Genomic DNA, 27,478 nt, shown 5'->3' with positions numbered 1-27,478 from the left:
AGAGAGAGAGAGCAAGCATTATCAGAGTAGGAGAGTGTTTTACCACTGTTGACTGTCGGCAGCGTCACTCCTTTGGCAGCAGAGGCACCTCCACTCGTCCGCTCTACACACACGGTGGCAACACACTGACTGAACCTCCTCCACTTCAGCTCAAGCTCCACTTCAGTGGAATACTTCAACAGGACGGCTGCTTATCTGCCTTTTCACTGGTGGCTTCAAGAGCTTTTAAAAAAGTTCAATTGTTTTTCCCCCCATCTCTCATGGACCAGTTTTAACTCAGAATAAAAGGGACTTATTTGCCTCCTACATCTTTAGTTCAGATGTGTGGAATGTGTTTAAAATTCTACAGGACGTACAAGTTTCGGGATGTGCATGACTTTCAGGTTGCCTGAAGGAGAGGTGAAACTGAACTGATGCTGTTGTTCGAGATTTGGAAATACAGTGGTATAAAATGAAAGATTAAATACAACATCGTCATGGTATCGCAGGATTAGACATTTCCAGCACCTAGCTATGTCTCTTTGCTGTTGCTTGTTTCTGATATTCAGGTTAAAAAATTGCATGCCTTGATCTCTGAATACTGAAACATGGAAATTCTGAACACCACTCTACCAACTGATGTGAACAGCAGTCTACCAACCAATGCAACTCTGACAGGGGATGAAGAACGTGAGTTGCAGTCTTTGTTGCTGGTCCTCATGGTGATCATAATCACCATTATCATTGTGGGTAACCTTCTGGTCATCATCGCTATCGCATACACCTCCCAGCTGCAGACCACAACGAATATCTTCATCATGTCATTGGCTTGTGCTGACCTCATAATGGGGGTTCTGGTGGTGCCACTGGCTGCCACAATTGTCGTAACGGGAAAATGGCAACTCACCAAGACTTTGTGCGAGTTATGGACATCAGTTGATGTGTTATGCGTCACTGCCAGTATAGAGACACTTTGCATCATCGCAGTGGATCGGTATATTGCAATCACGCGGCCTCTGCGACATAAAGTGCTCCTGAATAAGTGTAGGGCTCGAATTATTGTTTGTGTCGTGTGGCTGGTCTCATCTCTAATCTCCTTCGTCCCCATTATGAATCATTACTGGCGTTTGGATATTGGCAATGATACAAACTTGAGAGAATGTAACAAGGACCCCAATTGTTGTGACTTTATAGCAAATGTGCCATTTGTTATAATTTCATCAGTGGTTTCATTCTACATCCCTCTACTCATCATGATTTTTGTATATGCACGCGTCTTTCTCATTGCCACACGACAGGTACAGCTAATCGACAAAAACCGTTTGAGGTTCCAAAACGAGTGTATAGGAAATCAGATACAGCCAATGCACCACGGCAACAACAACTTGCCTTCGATGTGCAATAACTTCGGAGGAACGACGGCAAGGCGGAAAAATTCCCGAAGGCGACCATCGGTCGTCAAGGAGCACAAGGCCCTCAAGACACTGGGCATCATCATGGGTGTCTTCACACTCTGCTGGCTGCCTTTTTTTGTGGCGAACATCATCAATGTCTTCAATCGAGAAGTGCCGGACAGGAACATTTTTCGTTTATTAAACTGGTTAGGCTACATCAACTCCGGCCTCAACCCCATCATCTACTGTCGAAGCCCAGAGTTTCGTATCGCATTCAAGAACCTTCTTGGCTGTCCTTGGTTGCCCTTTCTAAAAATGAACTTCCTTTTGAAAGGGCTTCGGACTCGATGCCCCTGTTTCATGGGGTCTATGGAGCCAGGAATACCGGGAACATTCCAGAAGACCCCCACATTGCCTGAAGAAGGGATCAGCCAGAGCAGCTACAGGAGCGAGGAGGCATTGCCGGGACTGCCACACTCCAATGGCAGCACCTTCTTCAGCGAATTCTCCGAAGCCGAGGAAGAGTTGTGAGTTTCCGTCTCTTCTTACATAAGTGCTGTAAAGTTTTACACTTTACCTTGATAAGATTATATTAGTTCTCACAATGTGTCTGATCATTTTTTCTTTTGTTTGTTTGTACTTCTTGATTATGCATGCAAGTTTTTGGTCTGTATTGACAAAAAAATTAATCAGTGCTATGTCAGTAAGTTCAGTTTACTCTATATCACATGTCAGGTTAACCTCAAAACTGCTGTAATCGTATGACTTAAAGTTGTGAATGTGCTTGTGGGGACTTTTCTCAGGGGAGATGAAGACCTGTGAGAAGTGCGTTGAGGTTGAGCCGGGCAGTGTTGAATTCGTCTCGGATTACAGAGCGATTGGACGTGTACTACAGTACATTTCACACAAAAATTCATGACTTGTTGAGGTAGTGCTCATGGTGGAATGTAAAACAGCCAGGTGAAGTTTGTGCAGGGGAAACAAAATACAATTGCTTGTGTTTTTAGCTGGAATACATCGAAACAAGCGGGCCAGTCAAACCTAATGCAGATGAAGTTTCCTCGGGAGAGCTACAACACTTAATGTTCTGAAGGGAAACTGGCACAAGGATGAATTTTTGCTTTGGTTTGAATATGTTGGCATTATCTTTAAAAGAATGTGTGTCAGAAGAAAGGTATGAGGAATAAAATAAGCTTTGTTATGAAAGGGAAACCATGTGCTCTAAATCTGCTCTTTTCTCTTAAATGCTCAAGAGAACTGACCATTTTTGTTTATTTTCATTGGACTTTAAAATGTTTTTTTTTTATTATCAAAAAGTCTCTTTAACTGTACAAATTCTTAGAAATAGAAAAAAAAACTACTCAATTAGATATAATGTATATCATCATGAAATATACAGATATTTGTCTTTAAATGAGTCCCGACACCAGATAGTCTACATACAATATTTAACTATATTTTGATTTTCAATCCCTATAAAAAACGAGCAAATATGCAGAAAGAAAGAAAAAAGACACCTTATAAATTTCAACCAAATCTTAATTTAACCCCGATCCCAACACAGAGATACAACTTTTCATACTGCTCTCTCATTTCATTACAGAGCTAAATTTCTTCATCCAGACCAAAAGGATAATTAATCCAACAGTGTCCACAGGGACCTACAAACACTCCAGAATTGTTTTGTTTTCTAATGCATTTGCACTAGTCTGTCAGATTTACAATGTAAATAGTTGGCTTTTATCCAGATAACACGGTAGTTATTTTAATGACTCACTGCATGAGGCCAAATGTAAAGTAGTTGTGTTTTTGTGGTTTTTCAGTAGTATGAACTCTGCTTATACTACTGTAAATACTTAAACTACACTTGATATTTCCTAATATAAACAACAAAAAACATATTTTTAGTGTCAGTGCTGTATAATAAATATCACAGATAATAATTATAAACATAAATCAAAATAAGGATTTTGAATTCACTATTATTTAAATTGGATATTGTTTTTGCTCTGTTTATAAAGGCTTTTCAGGAAAGGTTTTTCCTAGAAGGGGGAGACACACTTGACTATCAGAGTACAGGGTTTACAGCAGCTGTTATGGGGTCTGGGTGGGCAAGCCCTGGAGACATTTCCTATCCACAATGAGGTGGAAACAATGCACACGCATACACATTTCACATGTTAACACATTCATGTATGCCAGACATTACAAGAGAGACTTTTTGCTTTTTTTAGGAAATAATAATAAAAAAAGAGCACAATGTCATCTTTCTCTATTCCAACTACTAAAACTAGGTACAATTTTGCACTTTTGTAGTAAATTACAGATTTTCATTAAACCAATAAAATGTTTACGAGAATTATTGCTAACTCCTTATATATAATTTCTAATTATTATATTAGAATCTTAATTGATCTCGCTGTAAACCCACAACACAAAACAGTTGTTTTGTATTTTATATCACAAATATAAAGCACTTTTTTTTCTTGAGGACATGATGTTCAAGCTGCTGAACCCACGGCAGACTTCATTAAAGGAGAAAAATGTTGCGGTGGAAACCAAAAGAAAGAAGCAGAGAGAAAGGAACAACTTAGAATCAAGTCATTCCTAGCGACTTCAATCTCCAAATGCTTGAAGCAGTGAGTTCACTGGTGTCAGGTCGCCCATTTCAACAAACAAATCACATTATTCAGCATATAGCTCACCAACTTATGAGTAAAATTTGATCAGCCCTGTGAAGTCTGAAGCCCTTTTATGTAAACTGTGTACTTTGGTTTTCGTACACCGTGACCAGGTCTCAAGTGAGCTTCATTAAACACAGGGCAGCTTGAACATTATGTCTAGTACAATGTAATAAGACAAAATGAACATTTTGAGTATTTTTTGGTGCAGTGCATTATGAAAGTTGTCCTTGTAGACATGCAGTAATTCAAATAATGACAGATGGGAGATAATGGCAGTGTGTTTTGTTTAACAGGAAGTCAACATTTTCCCACTCTGTGCTGCTGATGGGTACATTTTGTGTTGCTGGCAGAAACACATAAATTAAGCCACAATGATTGCTTTGTGTTTCACAGCGCAATGAGAAAGGGTTGAAATGCTGTGAATGTGTATTGATAACCTCTCCATGAGAAAGAGCACTTGTTGCAATTGTTTTTTGCGAACAAACATGCATTTTTTTTTTAAATATATTATGGATTTTGGCAGCATGATGTAATTGCTGTAGAAGCTAAATATATATTATTGTCTGTAAATTTGTTTCTACGACTAAAGTAAGTTGTATGGGTAAGAATGAGGTGGTTTCTGTAGTGTTTTTTGGCAAGTTTTAGGGCCCCTCTGTTGGTTCTCTGACACCCCCAGGAGCTGATAAACTTTATCACTGAAACGCAACACTTCCACCTTTGAGAAGAAGCTGTTTATGACCAAAACTGAGCAAGCGCAGTCAACGCTCAAAGTGAAAGGCAAGATAGTCAGCAAACCCTTGACACGAAACTAGATTAGAGATTAATGTTTTTGTTTCGTGTCAGGATTTCAAAGACTTTATGAAAAAAGTTCAACTAACAAAAGTTTACAGAGCAAAACAAAATAAATTAATTAATTCATTGAAATATAAAATATATTAATACATAAAGATGAGGGAGCCACTGGAAACCAAGTTAAAAGTTTTTTTTAATTAATTAATTATTTATTTATTTAGCTGACAAATTACATGATCACTTTTTAATTTATTATTTAATATTTAGTATAATAATATTTACTATCCGTATAGTTATTATAAATTTGAATTATTTACCAAAACAGCATATGTATCTTTTGCTTCATTTGCTTTTGCTTTTGCAGAGGGGGAAGTCGTGGCTTTGACTCCTACTGCTCTGGGGGTGTGTTCACGGTGTGTGTGCACTTTGGATGGGTTAAATGTAGAGCACGAATTCTGAGTATGGGTCACCATACTTGGCTGTATGTCACTTCACTTCATTTCAAGATAAAAGCATCTGAATATTTTCCTTTGGTAATCAGTTTGTATGTAAATGTATATTTCTGACTAACTTTTTGCACTTTTGATGTTAGTTTTAGTGAGAAATCAGTATTATAGTCACCAAAACTTGTTTTATTTTGATTATTTTATTGTACATCATTAAACTATTATGCTGCCTCTGAAGCCTGTCCGAAATCAGTTTCATGAGGTACCTTCGTGCAAAAACACTGGTCAGTGTGTGGAGGTCAGTAAACACAGCCAGAAGTGAAGAAATTACTCCTTCAACACATTTGCATACTAAAGTCAAAGTCCGTTTTGAATGGAGCACGTCCAGTTGTTCTCCAGTTGTGCTGATGATTGGCCAAAATAAATAAATTGCGTTCACTTATCCATGCAAACTTTATGTTAGATGGATACTTCAGAAGTAAAGTTTTGTAGGGGAAAAAAATCTAATGAGTTAATGTAGATGGAGACTAGAACATTATCTAAATTGTAGAGTAATATTTCTCAACAGGGGCATTCGGAGAGCATTCGGGGGGTACTGGAAGCAATATTTTTGAAAGGGGTGCGTTGAGGTCATTTGGTCATAATGCTGCATCAGTTCAACTTGGCGCGTTCAGTGACAGAAATGCTGATTATAATGGGATCTACAGGTGTATGTGTTTTGACACAACTTGTCACACTATTTGTGTCTGGTGTAGTTGCCAGTTTACACCAATGCTTCTGGACTAGACGGTGTATTATTTCCAATGCAACGACTCTTTACTTCAGTGTTCACTCAGCTTTTTGTAGTGCAGCAGCCGAAATTACTGCGAAAACATAGCATTCAGAAACAAATAAAGCACTATATGCTTTTCTCTTGTTCTTGTTTATGATAATTAATATGAATGCCTTTTTGTCGTTTGTTTGTTTGGCTGATTGGCTGCGGTTGGTTTAAATGCTACATTTCTTAAGAGAGAGGATCATGATATTTCAACTGCAGTCCAATCAAATGTCTTTTTGTATTGCAGAAAAAAGGATAAGACAAATAAAAACAATACAAATTAAAAACATATAAAAACCAGTGCACAGTAAAGTTTTACGTATAAAGACAAAGTAGCAAAGGATTAAAGATTGTCATTTCAAACGTCTCAGATTTTTCATTTGTCCAATCAAACATCATGAATGTCATGTGGCATTCAACTACATATTTTTACAATTATATATGGGCTAATCTGTGGTGTTATTTATGGGCTAAATATTTATGGGTTTTAAATATATACACATACTATTTATAATATATTATAAAAAATAAATAAATAAGCCTATTATATACATCACCATTACAAAAGTAAGTAAGGGTCAGTAAGAGTTTTTTAATGATTTTCAAACAAATCTCTTGTACAGTAAGCCTTATCAATACGAATATGCTGAAAACAGTTTATTTAATTAAACTTAAAAGAACTGCTTTCTATTTGAATAAATGTAAAAATGTTATTCTTCTCATCCTAAATCTCCATTGCTCCAGCTTTCAGTGTCACATGATCCATCAGAAATCATGCTGGGTGCTGCTCAAGGATTATTTCTTATTATTGTTATAGCTGTTTATAGTTGCTCAATAAAATGTGTGGAAATATGTGCAGGTCATTCGTTCTTTGAAATGTGAATTTAAACTAGTAAGATAGAAATCTTATTTTTTATCTTATTTTACTTTCTTATTTTTATTATTTATTATTAATAAATTATCAATTTGACAAATATGTTATTGTCATTGTTTATTAATAATGTCTTTACTGGCATTTAATTTTATTATTATTAGACACTTGGCATTTTTATTGCACATGCACAATGTTTTTCTTCTTCATTTTCTTTGAAGTATTTGTAATAAATCTTTGAAATATTCTCTTCAAATAAAGTAAAAGAAGGGTTTACATTTCTTCAATTTACATGTGTTAATTTAATATTTACCTATCAAAATTACCATGTTCACTAGGCCAGTAAAAAGGAAATTAAATATATTATAAAACATAGGGTATTTTCGAAAATTAAGGGATAAATATTATTTTTCACTGAAAGCTAATTGAAAACATTCAAACATATTGCTGCAGTAAAAAGAAAATATCATATCTTATCATTATCAAAGCTGTAGCAATGAAAATAACCACCATGCCTAAAACTCTATAAAATAATGTTATCACACTTAATGTCAAATTACTTTTTTGTCAATTTAATGATAATTTCTTTAAAAAATAAAATGTACCCAAACATTTGAATGGTATTATCCAGGGCACGAGGGACCTGGATAATGAGAAGGGGGCGCTGACCCAAAAAAGGTCGAGAACCACAGCTGTAGAGCATTCTGTCTGCTTTACTCCATAGGATTACAATGTTCTACTTTGAAAACGAACAGTTGTTTTTTTGAAAATGGAACAGCTTTAAATCAGGATATTCTTTCATTATGAGCAAGCCTGGAAATTTCCATTTGCTTTGTTATAAATGCACGTCAATGCCGTATGACATCCTACAAATTAATGTCATTTCCATCTGATTGTGGATCCACTGATTTAAACACCATTTGTGAACTGGGCCGTTACTGTACGGCTGTCTGACACCTGTGTGTGTATTTTCCTGGAGCCTGACTTTGCAAACAGGTGCTTAAATCACTGAATAGGTTTATGAGGAAGAGCAGCACAATACAGCTGACAAGCCGAGACTGGTATAATGGCTTATCTGCTTCCATCAGTGGGGCACCATGTTTCCACAGATCACAGGTTTATCGCCACCATCAGCTACTGGTATCGCTCTCTGGCTACTGTTGATCTTCAAAAGAAAGGGGAGCTAAGATTGGCTCTTGATTGATAAATAACAGAGCGGTGTAACAGGTTTCGGTTTGAGATCTTAAATCAAGTATAGCAGGAGAATAGTGGGAGTTAAACCGCTTTCTGTTTTCCCTGCTCCATTTAAATGATTTAAGACACATTAAAGCCACAAAAAAGTAATTGTTTACTCACCCACATCTCACTCCAAATTCAACTTCTCTTCTGCCACTGAATGCAAAAGGAGAAATTTTGATGAAGGTGTTGGTTGCATCTTTTCCATGTTATTACAATAAATGGAGACTAAAGCGTTCAAGCTTCACGTAGGACCCAAAACACCTGAAATGCGTTATAAAACTAGGCTGCCACTATATTATTCGTTTTAGAAATTAATATACAGCCGTTAAATGATTTGTGAATCTTTTAAGTTCAAAAAATGATTCACTGACATATCAGACTTATTTGATTTTCAGGTTCAGCTCAATGGAGCAGAATATTTTAGTTGTAAACATTATAATTTTATAGTGTTTTTGCATGCATAAAACAAACATGAGGGTAATGAATAACTATACTGAATTATAATTATATTTTAATTTTTGAACGAACTATTCCTTTCAGTTTTATGAAAGCCACATATAACGAAAGTGTAATGATCATTAATATCTGAACAATGAATATGCCCAGATGGACTTGGGTTTCATAATAACACTCTGATGTTGGCCCTCTGAACATGTGCATTGAGCCATATGTTGTCCATCAGCACAAGCATGCCTTCAAATTATTGCTCTATCATTGTCAGTAAAAAAAAAAAAAAAAAAAAGAAAAGGAAAGTGTGCTGGACAAAAAGAAAGAATGACCAAAAAAGCGCATAGAGAATAAGCAATGAGGTAATTCTCTGCACCAGGATATTAACTCAATATGGAAAAGAGCTCTTTTAGCCGCAATACAGAGTAAATCAGGAAGATCTAGACATCCCTATCAGCCTGCTATGAGATGACCTCAGTGTTATTCTCATGTTAGGAGATGTTCCTTTACTGAGGCCACCTGAGTGTAAGCTTAGAGTGGTTTATCAGCAGAAGCTGCACCATCAGTTTAGTTTATGGAGTTAACCTTTTTGGGGGGGCATTTAAAACAACTACTTCAACCTGATGTTCTGCTGAGATTGACTTGTTTTTCTATTATTAAAAATAATAATAAAAGTAATGTTGATAAATGTTTATAATGTTGTTATAAAAATAAAGGTTCTTTACTGGCATCTTTTGTTCCATTAAGAACCTTTAACCTTTATAGTGGAAAATTCTACTTTAGATTAATAAAACAATCTTCACGCTGAAACAATGTTTTTTTTTTTTTCACTGATTGGTTCTTTAAGATAACTTAAACGTACTTCCAATGGCACTGCTACCAAACCATTCTTTTGGGACCTTTATTTTCAGGGTCACGCTGACTATATATATAAACCACTGGTAGAAGTCTTTCTCTCTACAGTTTATACCAATACCAGTGATTCATATGCATATTATATCATAAGTGTATATTAAACTATATTAAATTGGCCATGGTGTCTCTACCCCAACAGATAATGGGAGCATTATGTTGACAGAAGACTTTAATAATAATAGAAATAGACTTTTTCTACCATGACCAATGCTGCACAGTGGAGTGGAGATATGATAAGTAATAATAATATAAACTAAATAACATTAAATATATACACTATCTTTTTTTTAAAGTTTGGAATAAGTATGCTTTTTAATGTTAATAAGTCTCTTATGCTCATTAAGGCAAAAAAAATACAGTAAAAAACAGTAATGTTGTGAAATATTATACAAATTAAATAAAACTGTTTTCTATTGTAACATATTCTAAAATGTAATTTATTCCTGTGATGCAAAGCTGAATTTTCAGTATCATTACTCCAGTCTTCATTGTCACATGATCGTTCAGAAATCATTCTAAAATGCTGATTTGCTGCTCAAGAAACATTTCTGATTATTATTAATATTGAAAGTAGCTGTGCTGCTGGAAACCTTAAGACAATATTATTCAAAAGTTTTTTTATTAATACTTTTATTCAGCAAGGATGCATTCAAAAGTGACAACAAAGGCTTTTACAAAGTCACAAAAGATATTTATATATTCTGTTCTGTTCTTTTAATTCAAAGAATTCTGAGAAAACATCTACATCTAATGATCAAATAAATGAGTCAGCCTTTGGTCTACAGCCATATCACTACCAAGCTGATATTTGAAAAAAAAAAACTGAACACTTGCTTGTGTGATATTGCTTCAAAACATCTTTCTTCATCTATACGCATCAGGTTTTTTGCTGACATGCAGAATGTGATTAATGCACTGATGCACTGGCTCGTCCATAATATGGACGTCTTGATTTTGGAAAGCAAACATGCACTTTTGCTTCAGCACTGAACTCTGTGAACTCTACAAGTAGCAGACAAGTGAATTGGAGATCGCATTGTAGATCCATTAAAGCTTATTACATACGAACTATCACAGCAGCTTGTTCTGAAAAGTCATCTGAAACTTTGCACGCTACCTCTGTGAATAATCATTTGTTGAAACTGGAGGATGAAAATTATGATATTCGATTAATCAGGCTAGAGAATAAAAACGAGGGAAGTCACAAGGTTAAAGGGATAATGATTCAAGCTGTTAAAAGGATTAGTTGAGATATGGTTTTGCTTGTTTTGGATGTTGTGCTGAGATCAGAGTTCTCCTCGTGCAGGCGAGATGGAGAAGGCTTTCAAAAAGGAGGAGAATAATATCTCAGACAGGCGCTAACATCACATTCCGTTACTGAAACAAATACATGGTACTTTCAAACACTCAGGAATAAAAGAATGTAAAAGCTGTGTTTGAGAGTGTAGAAGTCGGTTCCTTGTAACCTGGAGAGGTTAGTCTTTCCAAAGATTTAGGTATGGCCCTATACCCACATCAACACATTAAATGCATTGCTAGCCTGAGTCACGTACTCAGCCAGTGAGGGGATTGGGGGGCAATGAGGTAAATGTTTCCCATGGTTCATTTGCAACAAATAAAGCTCTTTTTCTAGTCTCAAAAAGACTTCTCGACAGCTAAAAGGAAATTCCACCAATTTTTCAAAACGTCCTCGATATGCAGACATAGACAAGGCCACTTTGTATAATTACAGGCACCTCACTAATCGCTGCTTATTTAACAACAGCTTTGAAAAAAAGAAAAGACATATAGCTCATAAGATATGAAGGACACGGTCACATTAACTGAGCTCCTTCAGTGGAGGGCCTATTTATTCTAACGCAGAAAGACATTTTAAGCAGCCAATAAATAAAGCCAGGGTTCAAACCTTCTGATTCACCTGCTGGCTTTACCGCATTTAAACACTTAATACATTTCAAGACAGCAGCCTGAAGGCTGGCTTAAACAATTACACACATGCACATCTGTCGCCAGGGCAGGTGATCACATAAAGGGGATTATGGGTAATTTATTTATCTTAATTCTTAAACTAGTGAGGGGTAAACGCTGGGATTAACAACAAGGGGAAAAACTGAAGCTGAAGCTTCACTTCATAGAAATCAATCCATTAAGCACACCAACCTTAAAAATTAAAAGGATATTACTACAACATTACTTTTAGGACATCGCAAACTATTTTGTCATGAATATGACTTAACCTTATGGAGGACACATTCAGTCATTCAGGCAATCTCTCTCTCTCTCTCTCTTTGTGCCATCGATCATCTGCGTCCTTGTCTTCCTCAATAAATAAAAAAAAATGATTCAGGCTAGGCTATCGGCGGTGAATCCAATAGAGAGAAATCCCTCCACAACTAACTGCAAACTAGCATTCAGATCTGCTTCCATTTTGTTAGCAATGGCCCGCAACTTCCAACGATCCAATCAATTCTCGAGGGACGAAATCAAGTCCTGCCCTCTCATTTCAGATGCCGTTTCACTCAGACAGAGGTCACAGTAGAGAAAAAAAGACAATCGCTACATCCGTTTCATGCCAACTTGAAGGGGGTTTAAATATTTTTTACTATAAAACAAGATAAAAGATGCTGAAAACAGCAGCTATTATGTTTATCTATTGATTTGGATCACATTGTGTGGTTGTTCTTGTACATGTACAAAGTCTAAAGCACAGAGATATTGTCCATGAGAGTGATACTCAATCTCCTGTGGGATTGCAAATAAACTCACCAAAATTAGTTAAAGATGTCACTGTTTCAGTTTCATTCAGTCTTTGGTGACATGATTTGCATAGCTGGTTGTGGATGAACTTTCTGTTCCATTCTCAGCTGTGTTCTGTTCCTTCATGTTGCCAAAACAGCGGAGTAATAAAGTCAATATCTCTGCATTTTCAAATTTCTTATGAGAGGCATGAGGCAAGTTGCTTTCACATCAAAAGTAGGGAGGAGCAGCTGCTCCCGTCTCACAGACCGCTTTGCCACATTTTATTACGCTTATGATACAGTGCGATTTTTCAGTCAGTGGCCAGCAGCAGCGGTGGATTATGAGCCGTTTATGAGGTGATGACATTCACACCGAAGCCTCGTTCACACTGACCTAGATTTTATTGCTAAAGGTTTCCAAATGTCTGTATTATTGGTGGCTAATATGTTGTTCCTACCACTGAAAGACCTAATGTTGGGCATAGCTTTTGTGCAATAATAAATATGATTTGGTTAAACAAAAATCTTTTTTTTTTTTTTTAAATTCTGACGCGAATATTGAGTACATTTTCATTCGCTGTGCAACGCAGATCAAACACTCATCGAAACAAGTACCAGCAACGTTGTTTTTGTGTTTGTGGGTGAGAACCTCAGTGTTCTGCACTGTGAGGCTTTCAGTCTGTTTTTAAAGTTTGGACAGTGATTAATGTCTCAGAGGTATATTGTATATCAAATCAGTCAAGGCTCATTCGGTTCAAACATGCAGAATGCCTCTGTAGGGTAAGCACCTGAGGTCAAAGGGCAGTTCTGCGGTTCGACTACGCTATGATGCAGTAAAAATTGAGTAATCACCATAGAAACGGAATTGGCAGATGGGCCGAGTGGAAATATTTGTCCAAACTGTTGTCATTCAGCTACTGATATTGAAACAGCTTTGTGTCAGCTCTACCAAAATATTAAATAACATCTGATGGGGTTTAAAAAAGGACTACTAACCACTATTTTTAGAAATATCTGTTCAGAATAAACATATAAGTATAGTGTGTTTCTCAGAAGGAAGTAAGTCAGTTTTAAAATGATATGAAGGCAAGTAATTAATGACAGAATTTAGGCAAACTATGACATTCTTGATGATCATATATGCACAGAAATTATATTTTGAAATATTTATTCAAAACAAACCTGTAAGACTTCCTCTATTTTATTTTATTTATTTTTTTCTGAGGAACACAAAAGAAGTTATTCAGAAGAATGTTTCAGAAGGCCAGAAAGTCAATATATTCCAAAACAACACTGGACCCCCTTTGACTTTAATCACATGGACATATCTTTTTAAAATCTTCTTTTAAAATATATTCTGTGTGTGTTCCTCAGAAGAAAATCAAACTGGTTTAGAATGACATGAGTTAATTATAACAGAAATCTTTCTGATGATCAAATATATACCAAAATGAATCTCACAAGAAAAAAAACTTTCTTTCGCCATCTCCCAGTAACAAACTTTATTGTAGAGGCCTGCAATAGAATAAGCATTAAAGCAAATAAAACATGTGAGAACATTTGTTGATTGCGGGGTCAAGATCTCAACTATGTTAATACTGCAGTTTGACTAAGTGGCTGAATTTATATCTGCATTCTGAACTCTAACTTCAAGGCTTTACAGTTAATTTACAGTTAAACTGTGTAAATTAGATGGACAACAGGCACATTACAATGCTGCTGGATCTACAGGACCTTCAGTTCATATAACGGTTTGGTACAGCTGGTATTGGAGCATGAAATCAGCCTTGAAAGAGCTCCATTTTACTGAATGATGGGACAGAACTACATCCATAGAAGCACATAATCAGAATACGACATCTTATTTCTCAAAATGACTGCACAAACATTTATGTACACGTTTAACGACACCTAATTTCCTTGACAAAAGAGATGGATGTGTCTGTGACAAAAAGCAAACAAATGCGGGCTGAATTGCCATGAACTTAGCTGATAGAAGAGTTGATTGGGCTGAAATAGAGCCAACTCGCAGAGATTGGATCATGTAGGGTTTTTTTGGAGAAGGCCGTATCTGGTTGGAATGCTCAACAAAAGTGTCACCCGGTCCTGTCAAGACTTAGTTCCCAGTGTAGAGCTCACTTCCTTCTTTGATATTTGTCAAAATCCTTTTCCTCCGATACTGGACAATGTCTCTCGTCAATGCTTGTCAGCAAACACAGGCGTTTTTCTCACGAGAAACCAAACAATGAAAACATTATAAATGGAGGTTGTTGTTTCTTTTACTTATATGCAGCATCCATAAGAAGAATTTCATGTACAGTACATTAGAGGCCTTCTAGACATTCAAAGGCTGATTTGACAAATGGGCTAAAGCTAAACAGGATACTGATGTTCCACCCACATACAAGCCAAACCTTTCTATTTAGCCTGATATAAATCATGCTTTCTACTCCTGGCTTACATTTTATTACAATGGCGACCTCACCTCAAGCACCACATGTGACAGGTATTGTGCTAAATAAATGACTGTGATTCATCTAAAATGGAAACACTATGGCCAGTAAATCAATTTGGAAGTCAATAGAGAGCAAGATAGGAGAGCATATGTGATTGCGTTATGTTTTATAAACTCTATTTGTTTTTATAGGTGTAGTCAGAGTGGCTATTTTTAGTATGTTTTTATTTTTAGTATGAACATAACAGCGAGAACATTATGACTCTTTGCATGTTACCATGCTGTATTGGAAAAACAAGGTTTTCTAGATTTCAAATCGTGCTATAAAATCTTTTGTGGAGATATTGTGTGAGTGACTTTAAATCAAAAGGGAATACTTTTAGGATTCTAAAGCCTTGTTCAGACAGGCAGGACAAACAAACAAACAAAAAACATTAAATGTGAATTTTCGCAAGAACCTTAGGTGGGTGGTTTGAAATCTGATTAAAGTCAGATTTAGGTTTTGCAATCTGAGTGAACAGATCAGATTTCATGTGGTATTTTATCATTCAATGACCAACAGGTTCCCTTTCAGTCAGTCATGTTCGACGTTATGTCAGTGGTTGACGAATTGGGATCTCGCTAGAGAGACAAATTGCATTTGAGTATTAACAAAACAAGCCAATGAATGTTGGCGTGCAAGATTTTCATCGCAGCACGGGTATATAAGGAGGGTACGTGCAGTCGCACATTCAGCTTTTCGATTCGGAGCCAAGCCTTTAAGCTGCCAAGCAAGAGTGTCTTCAAGACAGCCAAATGAACTGCGAGTGTTGGTGTTACGGCGCATCAGCTGGGGTTACCAGTGCTGCTGCTTTGATCTCGGCGTGCTGCAGCTTCTCAATCTGCGGTCACAATGTAACTCCTCCTGGGCGCTTCAAAACTTCAGTGTTTTTACAAAAAGAGTGCTTTAAAAGAGTAAATAAGTAAAAGAGCTCCACGAGTGACGCGGCATCTTTTTAAAGATGGTAGTCCACTAGTGTGTTTCTGGGTGTGGTCGTTTTCTGGTTCCATCTGATGGTCACAATTGCTGTTACTAGGGTTTTATATCGAGGTTACTAGGTCTTAGAGAGTTCCTTTTTCTGCCCGAAACAGATCTAGTGCCTCCTCCATCCTCACTTCCCTCGGCGGGACAAATTGGTACCCAACCCCATTCACGTCCCAGGCGAGCTCAATCGTGCAGCTGACGAGCTCTCACATCAGCCCGCCCTTCCGGGAGAATGGCGACTCCACCCCGTGACTGTCTGATTTGGACATGTTTCTGGGATGATCAGGTAGACCTGTTTGCCTCTCCGCACATGTCCCACTGCCAGCCTGGATGCGAGGCAAAGAGCTGGCCTCGGGGCTTACGCAAGTATGCATTTCCCCCAGTGAGCCTTCTCGCACAGATGCTGTGCAAAGTCAAGGAGGACGAGGAGCAGGTCCTCTTAGTAGTACCATACTGGCCCAGTCAGACTTGGTTCCCAGAACTGATGCTCCTCACGACCAGTGTTGAGAAGTAACTAGTTAGATGTAACAGCATTATGTAATTTAATTACAAAAGTTACTAAGAAAAAATGAGTAATTAAATTACAGTTACTTATAAAATTGTTAACGATTACAAAGGGTATTACATTTGAATATTTACAAACGTCCACTACAGATTTCATTGATTACTTTCGCAAATTGCACAGACTATTCAAGGACATATCGCCCTATAATTTTCTGCGATGCGGAAACACAGACTGGTTCATAGAATCCAGTCATAAAAACAGCCTAACGTAGATGGAATATGCCACATTTTGGAGAACTAGGTCAGTACACTTGAATCAAAATGCGATATGAACTAGTGTCTGAATATTAAGCAGCAAAAAGACCTCGTTCCCGTTGGCCTGACAGACGATTTGTCACGCTATTTTTATATTATTATTGTATAACTGCCTGTCAAATGTACTGAAGCAATTATTTCAGAATCTGCCATTCGATAATTAAATCTCGAATAAATCATGAATCGGTTAATCGTGACTTAGTGATGTCCGATCGTTCAATTTAACTGGTTCTTCTTAGTGAACCGGTTGAACCAGTTCACCGAATCAAACTGAATCGTTTGAAATGGTTTGCCACTCCAATAAGCATTAATCCACAAATTACTTAAGCTGTTAACTTTTATAACGTGCTGACACTCCCTCTGAGTAAGAATAAACCAATATCCCGTATTAATATATTAACTCAAACAGTACACCGACTGAACTGCTGTGAAGACCGAACTGAAGATGAACACCGAGCAGAGCCAGATGACGAACGAACACGCCCACTGCTGGAGCAGTTCTCGTTCTCGAGTCAAGAACCGGTTGCATCGGTTTTCGGATCACAGTACACTGAACCGAAAACCGTTTCTTTCAGACGCGTCCGACTTGAGAACCGATGAACTGATGATAATGTGCATGCATGTAATTTTTCAAGTATTTTGTTAAACATCGGAAAGTGTGATAAAATAACAATATTTTAAATTGATTTTTTTTATTTTTTTTTAAGAATGTTTCTAATCTTTATATTGTAGATTATGTATAGGCCAAAGGGGTTTTCAGGGAAGTTGGACAATAATTAAGACTATAAAGATTCCTATGTTTAATAGGAATAAGGGGTGATTTATGAAATAGCTGTACTGTATTTATAGTTAATGATGACACATTCACAAATTGAGTTTGTAGTAAACAGAACATGAACACCAATAGCGCAGCTGATGAAACTGAACTGCAGCACGTGCCGGTTAGAGCGATTCTCATTCTCGAGTCAAGAACCGCTTGCATCCATTTTCGGATCATCAGTACACTGAACCGAAAACCGTTTCTTTCGGGCGCATCCGATTTGAGAACCGAGGAGCTGATGATACTGCACATTGGTGATTCAGCGTGAAGCAGACTGACTCACCGCACGTCTGAACCGAACTGGTTCTTTTGGTGATTGATTCTGAACTGATTTCTGAACTGTGCGGGTAAACCGAGGGCTTGAATGAAGGGCAATCTGGCGAAACATAAGTTCATTTAATAACAAATACATCGCAATGGATTATGTATAGTAAGTGGATCATGGTTTCTTCGCTGATGACACCTAATTTATTTACTTTATATCTTCAAGACTTAAATCCACATATGCACATTATTGCTGTTACTGTATTTGGGTGCGTTGTTGCAAAACTTAATTGTAAACTTTTCATGATTATGAGGTTTTTAACTGACTAAAGTTATGATTACTAACTTTATATATTTAAATGTTTGATAGACTTGACGCCATTACGTCATCAACAATGATGTCATTACGTTGAGCGTAAAAGAACCGGTGAACCGGTTTTTTCAACCGGTTTATTGAATAGAAACATCTGAAAGAACTGGTTCATGGAAAAGAATCGAACTTCCCATCACTATCGTGACTGGAAATGCTTTGACTCACACGCTCACCCTCATGAAAATTAACATTATTTTACTATAAATCCAAAGCATAGGCGGATGGTAAACAAACTCCAGAGTAAGGCTAAAAGCAGCCAACAATATTAAACATTATAAACAGGTCTTTTTAGGAAAGAACCAGACATGGTTGTCATTTGGGGTAAATACAATTTATTTTTTTTATGGGACTGAATTTGTATTTAATAAGATTATAATTTAATGATAACGTCAGAAATGTATAATTATATAGCCTAAAGTTTCCTTTCCACGATTATTTAAACAGTGAATAGATTATATATAGGGAGTGACATTGTTCGTGCAGGGGCATTTTTGTCCAATTTGTCAGTCACTGACGTAACGTCGAACGTGACTGACTGAAAGGGAATGTCTCGGCTAGTATGGTAACCCTCATTCCCTGAAGGAGTGAACCGAGATGTTACGTTCCGTCGCCATAGTTGCTGTACTACCATTGTATGACAGAGGCATGCACTCTCATTATATACCCATGCTACGGGGCAGGATGTGCGATGAAAATCTCGCATGCCAACATTCATTGGCTTGTTTTGTTAACACTCGAGATCCCAATTCGTCAGTCACTGATGCAACGTCTCCATCCTCTCCTTCAGGGAACAAGGGTTACCATATGTAACAAAGACGTTCTTTCATCACATTCCCACCAGTCATTCATTTAGCACATTAAATTTCAGCTGAATTCAAATAAATATTTCATTAGTTAATGAATTAAGTATTATGAACTAACAATCACAACATTTGGTAACCGTTTACAACAGTTCCATTTGTTTGTCATTAACATGAGCTAACATTAAAATGAACTAACAGAGAAAAATATTTCTAAAGCTTTTTTTAAAATCTTAGTTATTGTTCATTTTAACATTTACCAAGACACTAAAATCAACAATGTATCTGTTAATATTATTTAATGGACCAGATGAGCTAACAATAAACTGTTGTATTTTTATTAACTGGCATTAACAAATACTGCAACAATAAGGTAAAATATTAACTAATGTTATCTAATGGGACCTTAATGCGAAACGTTACCCATTTAGAATATAGTTTATTTAACTTTTAATGTAATATTAAATTACACACTAGAGTTAAAATTTACTGTATAAAGTAATTTATATGCGTTTTCATATGTTAGTCAACATATCAAAATACTGTTGTGTGCTTCTTTAAAGATCTTCTTAAAGATTATGAAACTATTTAAAATGTACTTTCAGGTAAAACTTTTTATTTGACACTAACTGTGTTAAGAGACAGAGACAAACCTTAAGTACACTTAAGTATTCATTTTATAAATTATCACACAAGGGCACATTCAATACAGGGGCACTTATTTTTCATAAGGGGAACCTTATTGCAAAAATATATATATACGGTGGCCGAGAGAGTACACACTCTGCAAGTTAAGAAAACACATGCAAACTGAAAAAACACCAGCAAATGAAGAAAAACATCTTCATTAGTTTGACCAACACAAGTGTTGCAAATCCTCACAACACATGCATATAACGAAATGCGCTGCAAATCATCACAACACATGAACATTAAGAAACAATTAATGAAGCATTGCAAATTTATTTTCATTAACCTTGAAATTATATTTAGCTGAGGATATTAAAGTTAGCCATCTTAAGTAACGTTTTACATTTAATCATATAATTATTCAGCTTATTTAGGCTAATAATATCCAAAAGATAATGGAATCATGCAATCAGGGTGTTTAAAAAAAAATTCACTTTTCAGTTCACCAGTATAGCCACGATAAGCAAGTCCCAGCGGGGTCCGACATTTTTTGGGGTCTCCTTGAAACATTTCCATTGTGGTCAGTGTTATTTGCAGCAGGATTTGCAGTGTTTCTTAATTTGCATGTGTTGTGAGATTTTGCAGCACGTTTCGTTATATGCATGTGTTGTGATGATTTGCAACACATGTGTTGTCAAAGTGATGAATATGTTATTTTTTATTTGCTGGTGTTTTTTCAATTTGCATGTGTTTTCTTAAATTGCAGCGCGTTGAGCTCTCTCGGCCACCGTATATATAATCAAGTGTGCGATGGAAATTAAACTCCAGCTAAGACTCTAGTGCCTTCTTTTCATTGTCCTCACATGGTTTTGGGTGGCGGCAGACAAAAAGAAGCTGCACATTCTGTCAGTGAATAAGAAACCAAAGGTTAAAAATACCCTCATTCCTATGAATCCTATGAATCAAATGAATCCATAACAGTGGCAGAGAGCTGAATATATTAAATGATAGTGGTGCCACCATGAAACAATTCTGATAAGCGGATACAGCCAGCGGGATATAATAATAATGGGTATGAATATTGAAATGGAAAAAACATGCATTTGTGTAATGACACACATTCAATGATAAATTTGAATAATTACACTGAGAATAGTTCACCCCCAATCTGAAATTATTATATAACAGACACCTTTGACAACTACAGTGTCAGGTAACTCCCAAAGCTCTCTGTTTTAATGAATAGCTTTGTAAGAAAAACAGCAGTGGAAGCATGACAGGAGGGAACGGCTCGAGCTGAGTTAGCAAGATCACAAAACAAAGATTTTCTAAACCTGTTCCAGGAGGCCTTTCTGGGCATGGCAGCAAGGCCAGATGTGATTCAAATATTTTCAGGTCATCAATCATTGAAGTTGACCATGCTTTACATCTGAAATTTCTCTGGACCAGTTTCCCCAATAAAGCGGTGTCCAATATAGTTGCCAACAAAACCATTTACCTTTACCCAGAAAAAGTCATTTTAAACTAAATACACAGTATTTTAAAATAAGGGAAAATATCCAAATTCTTCACTCTTAACAGGTTCTCACAGATTAGCCTGAAAGCACTGGCTAAACTCAAAACAGAAGCAAGGCCACGCTGCCACTGACCTGCTAGGAGTGAAATGGGCTTCCAGTTGATGAGGCTAAAGGTTGCCATTGCCAAGGATGTCTATTGTTTAATATGGCAAGGTGGACAATGAATCATGGAGATTATTCCATTTTGGATCCTGCAATGGAATATTTTTCTTGGCTGAATGTAAATGCAAACACCAATGCTGTGGATTGTGATATTATGTCTATATCTATATCTATATCTATCTTTCTATCTATCTATCTATCTATCTATCTATAATATATATATATATATATATATATATATATATATATATATATATATATATATATATATATATATATATATATACACACACACAGACACACTGGTCACTTTATTAGGTACTCCTTGCTAGTACCGGGTTGGACCCCCTTTTGCTTTCAGAACTGCCTTAACTGCCTCTTTGTGGCATAGATTCAACAAGGTGTTGGAAACATTCCTCAGAGAATTTGGTTCATATTGATATGATACCATAATGCAGTTGCTGCAGATTTGTCGCCTGCACATCCATGATGAGAATCTCATGTTCCACCACATCCCAAAGCTGCTCTATTGGATTGAGATCTGGTGACTGTGGAGGCCATTTGAGTAAAGTGAACTCATTGTCATGTTCAAGAAACCAGTATGAGATGATTTGAGCTTTGTGACATGGTGCATTATCCTGCTGAAGTAACCATCAGAAGATTGGTAAACTGTAGTCGAAAGGGATGGACATGGTCAGCAACAATCCTCAGGTAGGCTGTGGTGTTTAAATGATGCTCAATTGGCACTAAGGGGCCCAAAGTGTGCCAAGAAAACATCCCCCAAACCATTACACCACCAGCACCAGCCTGAACTGTTGAGACAAGGCAGGATGGAGCCATGCTTTCATGTTGTTAATGCCAAATTTTGACACTACCATCTGAATGTCACAGCAGAGATCGAGACTCATCAGACCAGGCAACGTTTTTCCAGTCTTCTATTGTCCAATTTTGGTGAGCCTGTGTGAATTGTAGCCTCTGTTTCTTGTTTTTAGCTGACAGGATCGGCTTAATCCCGTTTCTTCCCCATTCTGATGCTCGGATTGAACTTCAGCAAGTTGTCTTCATCACATATAGATGCCTGAATGCATTGATTTGCTGCCATGTGATTGGCTGATTAGCTATTTGTGTTACCGAGCAATTGAATAGGTGTACCTAATAATGTGACACTGAAGACTGAAGTAATGATGCTGAAAATTGAACTTTCCATCAGAAGAACAAATTAAATTTTAAAATATATTCAAACCGAAGACAGTTATATTATATTACAATTTCACAATATTACTGTTTCACTGTATTTTTTATCAAATAAACACAGCCTTAGTGAGCATAACAGGCTTCTCTCAAAAACATTAAAAGTTATGCAGTCTTCATCTCACCTTAAAAAAATATATATATTTTTTAATTAATTAAACCTAGCACCTTTAAATTTAAGGATGGAGTGGTGGGCCGGGCACTCTCAGAACATTTCTTTTTGTTTTTTCCTCTTTCCTCAGATAGCACATAAATGCTCAGTATTGTTTATGTGTTCCTGTGAAGACATGTACAGTAGCGAAGATAGGATCAGAATCTCAGGCATTTAAAGCAAAAGAAAATAGGGGAGAAGAAGAGGTATAGGGCTCACAGCAGTGTGATGAGGAGGCTGCTATGACATAAAAGGTTCCTTAAGTGAGAATATAATTGTCAAAAATATCACCCAGCCAGCCAGTCTGTATTACAGAAAGACAGCGGAGATTGAAACCGTTGAGTGAGATTGAGACACGTCATAGACTAGTCTAAAACCTGTAGTCTAAAACCACCTTTTGCTTTGATTACTGCTTTGCACACTCTTGGCATTCTCTTGATGAGCTTCAAGAGGTAGTCACCAGAAATGGTCTTCCAACAGTCTTGAAGGAGTTCCCCGAGAGATGCTTAGCACTTGTTGGCCCTTTTGCCTTCTGTCTGCGGTCCAGCTCATCCCTAAACCATCTCGATTGGGTTCAGGTCCGGTGACTGTGGAGGCCAGGTCATCTGGCGCAGCACCCCATCACTCTCCTTCTTGGTCAAATAGCCCTTGATGCCTTCAGTGTGACTCTACAATTTTCATAGTCATGAAAATAAAGAAAACTCTTTGAATGAGAAGGTGTGTCCAAACTTTTGGTCTGTACTGTAACAGATAGATGCACTATAACTGCTGAACCCACAGATCCAATCATCAAGTCAATTTGAATTAGCAAATCGTGTAACATCTACAGCTACAAGCTTTATGCACATATTTTTATGAGGGGGCACCAGTTGGCACTCCCAACTCATTTGCTGCCCAAGACAAGATGAGACACGACCAAAGAAGAAGAAAAAAATAAAAAATAAACTGCAATGAGACACTGAGTTTAAATTCAGACATGATATACTACTGTTAAAAAGTTTGGGATCAGTAAGACATTTTAATGTTTTTGAAATAAGTTTACTATGCTCATTAAAGCTGCATTTATTTGATCAATAGTGAGATATTATTACAATTATTATAAATATTATTGCAATTTGAAATAACTATTTTCTATTTGAATATAGTTTAAAATGTAATTTATTCATGTGATGCAAAGCTGAATTTTCAGCATCATTACTCCAGTCTTCAGTGTCTCATGATTGTTCAGAAATTATTCTTATATGCTGATTTACTGCTCAAGAAACATTTCTTATTATTAACATTGAACAGTTGTGCCTTTTGTGGAAACTGTCATACATTGTTTCCAGAATTCTTTGATGAATAAAAAGAACAGCATTTATTTGAGAGACCTAAATATATATAGGATAGGTCTTTTTTGTATTTGTGTCCCCTCAGTTTAAATGAAAAGAATGTGAAGGGAGTAGTACTAGTCCATCCAAATATTATTTGACAAGTTAATGCCTTTTACAAGCCAGTGACTGTCAGACCAAGATTTGCATTTAGACATGCAGCCAGTGCTTTTGCCAATGTTTCCATTCACATTGGCTTTATTGGTGTGCACAGCTTTGACCACTTAAATAAATGTAATATCAGACAGCTACTTTTGAATTTCAAAATGTGGCAAGTTTTGTAACCCTTAAAGGAGAAGTGAGTTATTCTGTATTACAAATAACAATAAGTAAATAAAACATTTCTCAAACATTGGTCAGAAACAGTAACGCCCCAGTCTCTGGTTTAAAAGCAACTACAAATGGTTACCTCATAGTTGTCTCTGCAGATTAAAAGGAATTGAAAATTCTGTCATTATAATCCAAACAGTTGCTGGTTTCCATTTACTTCCATGGTACAGTGAAAGTCAATGGGGACCAGCAACTCTCTGGTTACCCACATTCTTCACAATATCTTCTTTTGTGCTCAACAGAAGAAAGAAACTAATACAGGTTTAGAACAATTTGAGAAAATTATGATAATATGTACTTTTTTGGCTCAAATATCACTTTTAGCTGGGACAAGAGAAAGCATTGTAGTAAACATTGAAAAAAAATACATACTTCAGTCTGATCTTTTCTTATGTTTTTTTCTTCTTCTCCAGCTGTAACCTACAGGGGCAGGATGGCTGAAAGATTCTATCATGACTGAAAGAAAAGGACGCTGAGGAAGAAACAGACAAAAGGACTGACCTACGTCACAGTTGGCTCCCCAGCAGAGACCACAAGGGCCCAGCAAAACATCCATGAAGCCATCAGGGGAACCAGCTCCAAAAATGAAAGACAAAAGAGTGAAAAGATATAACCGCAGAGAGACAAGCGCTGAGAGAAATGACTCACAAACAGCCCATCTATGGAGAGAACGACTGAACTGGTACTGCTCATGGAGGAGTGTAATACAGAGCGATCCGAAACTGCTTACATTCTATCAAGCCGCGGAGTTCTGGCGCGATCCACTTCAGCCCGGTTTGGTCTGGATTGTTTGGCAAAAAACTAACCAGACCTGTAGATCCTCCAACATGTGTTTCGGCATCTTCTGAGAATGGACTTCTTTAAATACACGGACACAATAACTCTGAACAGACTCTTTAAGCACAGAGGGTTTTTTATCAAATATTAAAAAGTTTAGATTTTGTACAGCATCATACACTAAATTATTATTATTTATTTTACTTCCCACATTTTAGCTGTGAATGTCTAAAATGCTTGCAACATATATCTGTGTTGTACAGGTTAACACTTCAGCAGTCCACTGATTCCCCCCCCCACCCCAGTGCAATCAACTCAATATAAGCTACAAGATTTCCCGCTCAAATATCCATCTTCACCCCTGAGAATGTTGAGGGCAGGTGAACGGCTTCACCAATTTGAATAGGAGCATTTAAATTTGGATGCTGTGCAATTAAGTGTAAACTGTGTAAAACTGAAAACAGATCTATTAGAGAAAGACCAATTATCCGCTCACTCAAAAAAAAAAGGGATGCATTGATATTAAAATTTTGGCCGATACCCATTATTATTTTCATGGTACTGTCGATAACCAATGAATATAGCTGATGTTGAAATTCCACACTATTTTGTTTTAAGAAATACATTTGCTAAAGATAACAATTATTGTTATTAATTACTATCATTTCATTTTCTTTCAATAAAACATAAATAAATAAAAAGATTAGAGTGAAATGAACAGTGATTATGTATTCCTGAAGATGAACTTAAAGTGTCAGATGGTACAAAGGTAATCAAGTATACACAATTACACTGAAAAAAATAAAAAATTATATATATATATATATATATATATATATATATATATATATATATATATATATATATATATATAGAAAATGTTTAAATATTATCTAATAACCTATATACTGTATCATGCATCCCTTTTCAAAAATGATCTTTTACTATGACATTCATCAGATTTATCTGTTCTGCTGGCTCATGTTCAGTGCTGCTATTTTTTTATTATTATTATTTTTCTAGTTTCTTGTAAATTCAAAGAAAGCATTACACTCCTCCAACCACTGCAATTTACAGAACTCTACGCACAGTTTATATATATATATAATTTTTATTATTATAGGCCTACAACATAAGCAAGCTCCTGAAACTCATATTCTAGAATATATTTTTGACATGGGGCAGAGGGGGAACACATTCACCAATTTGTTCTATAATATGACTTCCTATGCTTAATGTGATACTTGCCAAAAAAAAAAAAGTTTTGAAATGTTTTCCAGATCTCAATGCCATCTCATGAGTCGAAACAAACCATTTCCTCTTTCACCGAATTTGCTCTGTAACAGCTTAAATTACGGTCTATCAAAAAGCTTTTCTGGCAAGGACTGGACAGTCGTGACAACTTTAGCACTGTAATATCTGATGATGGAGGTCGGATGTTATGATAACAGGACAAATGAGGAGAGGTTTTAGGTACATTTCTTTGTTCAGGTTTTCGATCAGGTACAGTGGTAGATATAAATGTATTATTTAAGTTAGAATGCAAAGGGAAACCAAAAATTAAATGTCAGATGAATACTAACTGATATTAAAAACATTTTGAGCAATCAAATCTTTAAGAATCCAGTGTCTACCTTTCAAGCTCTGTACATAAAACCCTCCTAAATGTATGTAATTATATGTATTTGGGGCCAAAGAATGTTGGAGCAAAATAAAAAATAAAATAAAAAACCTATTTAAATATTGCATTCTTTATGTGGGTCTCAGAATGATTAAGGAATATAGTTAAGATGGTTTAGATTTAAATTAAATGCATCAAAATGACACGGTAATGTCTTCATCACTGATGTAGATTTAGAATAGTTGTTTAAATGTGCATTTAATTGTTTCTCCCTCTTTAAAATAAATAAATAAATAAAAAATCACTTAAAATTAGTTTAAAGTCATGTGCACTTGAATACTTCAGTCATCACTAGTGAAAAAGAAGTGCACTTTATTGTACTGAATGTGCGCTTGTATTGTACTTCAAATCTTAAAAGCACATTTAAAAATCTCTACCAACAGTAAAAGGTCACTAGTTGCATGTACTTTAGGTGCACTTTCATGACAGTTTTTTTAATAAACTTAAATACTTTTCTACATTCAATTAAGTGTCCTAACACATTAAATTCAGTTTGCACTTACAGTAAATTACAGCATATTACAAGTATACTGCACACTTGTTTCAAAAGTATGCTAAAGTTATTTCTTTTTCACAGGGAATATCAGTAGCCTAGTAAAAGTGGTTTCATTTGACATGTATTGGGTCGTCACATGGGCCAACATGTTAAGATCACAAAACCAGCCAACTCACTTTATTCTGTCAATTCCTTCTGCCCGCCTTTACAATCGGTAACTTCTGCTATTTTGCATC

At 36.3% G+C, this 27,478-nt stretch overlaps 1 protein-coding gene across 1 annotated transcript; it reads left to right on the top strand.

Moving 5' to 3' along the window:
• On the top strand, window positions 1-25,880 carry LOC132115453 (beta-1 adrenergic receptor-like). The gene is made up of 2 exons (XM_059523939.1): window positions 1-1,900; window positions 24,702-25,880. The coding sequence occupies exons 1-2, from the start codon at window positions 588-590 to the stop codon at window positions 24,727-24,729; spliced, it is 1,341 nt and encodes a 446-aa protein (XP_059379922.1). The 5' UTR covers window positions 1-587; the 3' UTR covers window positions 24,730-25,880.
• Window positions 25,881-27,478: the final 1,598 nt, after the last annotated feature.

This window comes from Carassius carassius, chromosome 34 (assembly GCF_963082965.1).
Source record: "Carassius carassius chromosome 34, fCarCar2.1, whole genome shotgun sequence".
In the NCBI taxonomy this organism is placed as follows: Eukaryota; Metazoa; Chordata; class Actinopteri; order Cypriniformes; family Cyprinidae; genus Carassius; species Carassius carassius.
This window is presented reverse-complemented; position numbering and strand designations above follow the sequence as displayed.

Excerpts from the sequence above, each read along its gene's own strand:
- LOC132115453 (XM_059523939.1), top strand. The coding sequence starts at position 588 with ATGGAAATTCTGAACACCACTCTACCAACTGATGTGAACAGCAGTCTA. Across the intron at positions 1,901-24,701 it reads TCCGAAGCCGAGGAAGAGTT|CTGTAACCTACAGGGGCAGG; the intron begins GTGAGTTTCCGT and ends CTTCTTCTCCAG.